Below are 2,697 nucleotides of genomic sequence, written 5' to 3' on the forward strand. Positions count from 1 at the left end.
TAGATGTAAACTTTTCCTACTTACTCAATTGGCCCATGAAACCATTTGTGTTTTTCCGTGTCATTACATGATCACTTAATCCTGGTACCCACATCCAATTTCAATTGGCCAATCATTGGTCAATTGTACCACTTCCGTGTAATATGAGAGCTTACCTACACAATCTGTTTATGGTATTTAAGATCTGGTTACTCTCATACTACATGGAGGTGGTGGTAAAATTGGCCAGGTGTTGGTCAATCAAAATTGGATGTGCGTACGGAACCTAATTTGCTTTGCACCTTGAAGACAATTTTTGGTCATCAGACTTAAGCCTAGTACACACTTTCAATGATGATTGACCAATCACTGACCAATTTTACCTACTCCATGTAAGTATGAGAGTCAACAGACACTGAATATTATGAGCAGATAGAATAAACAAACATTCATACTACATGGAGGTGGTAAAATTGGTCAGTAAGTGGCCAGTCATAACTGAAAGTGTGTATCAGGCTTTACAAAACTACTGAGATGGTACATCTATCTCCATCATTGATTTGACATATATATCTTCTCCTGGATCACAAGAAGCTGTGATGTAGTTTACAAAAGACAGTGGCTTAGGATAGACAGACAGACAGTATTCTGTCCCACAGCACACAAGCATATAGCAGCTGATAAGCATTAAAAAAGAAAAACAAAAACAGCTGAAACACAAATATAAACACTTTTATTCAACCAGCTCAGCTTGGGATTAGCAATATTGTGTGGATCGGGAGACATCCCACATCACCACTAGGAACACAATGATGAGGCTTAGCAGTGATGAATTTGGTTTCCTAGAGAATGTTAAACCTGGCACTCTATGCCCCTTCTCTATCTGTTCCCTCACGTGTCCAATAAATAGAAAGTTCTGCAAGGATGACGACTTCTCACCAGACTGAATGAGTCCAATGACTGCACAGAATCCGACGGAAAGCCTTCCTAAAGTCCTGATTGAATATGGTGTATATGACGGGATTGAGGCAGCTATTGCAGTACCCTATCCAGAAAAAAAACTGAAACACACTTTGTGGGATGTAACAGAGGTCGGGGCATATGGCTTGAAGGCTGTACGTGAAAAAGAAAGGAAACCAACACAAGACAAATACTCCAATCACCACAGCAAGAACAAAGGTAAACCTTTTCTCCCGGTTGATATGGCTTTTCTTTTTAGACAGGGCAGATGCAGAGTCTTTTGGCTTTTTTGGTAACAGCACAACACCTCTGGTAGTGATGAGACTGTCCATCATGGAGGGCCCATGGCCATTGGTTTCTTTAAGGCTGCCAGGCTCTGGTTGACCATTGTTGTTCTTTGGGACGGGATGAGTGACTTTGTCAACAAAGAGGTGATTGTGCAGTTCAGAATTAGGAGCCTCTTCAGGTTTAGGGCAAGCAGGATCCTCTAAATTATCTCCAGTATGACCAAAAGGCTTAGATGTCCCTTCTTTGGTTTTGCAGTTACCACAAGTGTTCTTTTTGCTTCGTCGTTTAGCTATGAGATAAATTCTGAGGTATACCAAGATCATGATCAGACAGGGAGCGAAAAAAGAGCAGATACTAGAGGAGAGAATATACCAGGAATCCTCATTGAGCTTGCACTGAGGTTCCTCTTTGTCATGGTCCTCTTTCTTCCCTTTGTAGATCAGGGGTGGTAAAGAGATCATTGCTGCCAGAGTCCAGACCATTAAGATGATGCACTTTATTCTCCTAGGAGTCCTCTTGGAGTTGTACTCAATGGCTTGACTGACTGACCAGTACCTGTCCAAGCTAATGGCACACAAGTGCACTATAGAGGATGTGCAGAAGAGGACGTCCAGTGCCAAGTACATCTCACACCAAGTCTTCCCAAAGTACCAGTATCCCATCAGCTCCTTTGCCAAGGAGAAGGGAATAATAAGAGTGGCCACTAGGATGTCGGCTGAAGCTAGTGACACCAGAAAGAGATTTTGGGGAGCTTTAAGGGAGCGACTAGTCAGCACAGCTATAACCACCAGTACATTGCCAAGAATGGTGAAAAGTATAAGGAAGGTAATGAGTGCTGCTATAACTGCAGTGGCCTGTATGGAGTATGACAGTGGTGAGGCCATATCCATTGAGTCAAGCAGGACAAGATGAGCAACTCTTCTGAGACACCAGCTAGCCTCTCTAGGAAGATGATAAACTGAGAGCTCCTGGCTCCATCAGTCCACACAGCTCTTCAGCAGCAAATGATCAGAAAACTTTGAAGAACTTCATGAAAAAGTTCAGAGGAGCATGTTGTGGTTCTGTATAAATAGCTCATTTGGTTAGGAATTCATCCAGGTGGTAAGAAGTATCAATCAGTCCCTTTGGTGAGAAGTCCTTCATAGGTTCTTAGCTATGACATGAGTGGTCTTGCTCACAAGTTCTCTTACTGAGGTGGGGAACGGTAGATCCTCCGCTTTTAAAGCACTGAATGTTTAGTTTTCCACAAACCCACCGAGTGATGTCACACACAGCAGCTCAGCCTCTTTCTAGAGGAGGGGAGGAGGAGGGAGCCACAGACTGGATCCTCATCACTCCACAGATGTTTTTCCTCACTTCAGCTGCTCATTGTTCACACTCCTGTAGGAAGATAGTTTGATGGCTGCATATTGCACCAAGCCATTGCTTATCTCCAGCACTATATAGTAATTTCCTTTTATTCACATGGCA

At 43.0% G+C, this 2,697-nt stretch overlaps 1 protein-coding gene across 1 annotated transcript; it reads right to left on the reverse strand.

Annotated features, from left to right (window-relative positions):
- Positions 1–690: 690 nt before the first annotated feature.
- On the reverse strand, positions 691–2,400 carry ADRA2B (adrenoceptor alpha 2B). Its single transcript, XM_068272375.1, has one exon. It carries the CDS (start codon positions 2,115–2,117, stop codon positions 915–917), a length of 1,203 nt encoding a protein of 400 aa, XP_068128476.1. The 5' UTR covers positions 2,118–2,400; the 3' UTR covers positions 691–914.
- Between the last annotated feature and the right edge of the window lie 297 nt (positions 2,401–2,697).

The sequence above is a fragment of the Hyperolius riggenbachi genome, chromosome 3 (genome assembly GCF_040937935.1).
Source record: "Hyperolius riggenbachi isolate aHypRig1 chromosome 3, aHypRig1.pri, whole genome shotgun sequence".
Taxonomy (NCBI): Eukaryota; Metazoa; Chordata; class Amphibia; order Anura; family Hyperoliidae; genus Hyperolius; species Hyperolius riggenbachi.

Excerpts from the sequence above, each read along its gene's own strand:
- ADRA2B (XM_068272375.1), bottom strand. The coding sequence starts at position 2,117 with ATGGATATGGCCTCACCACTGTCATACTCCATACAGGCCACTGCAGTT.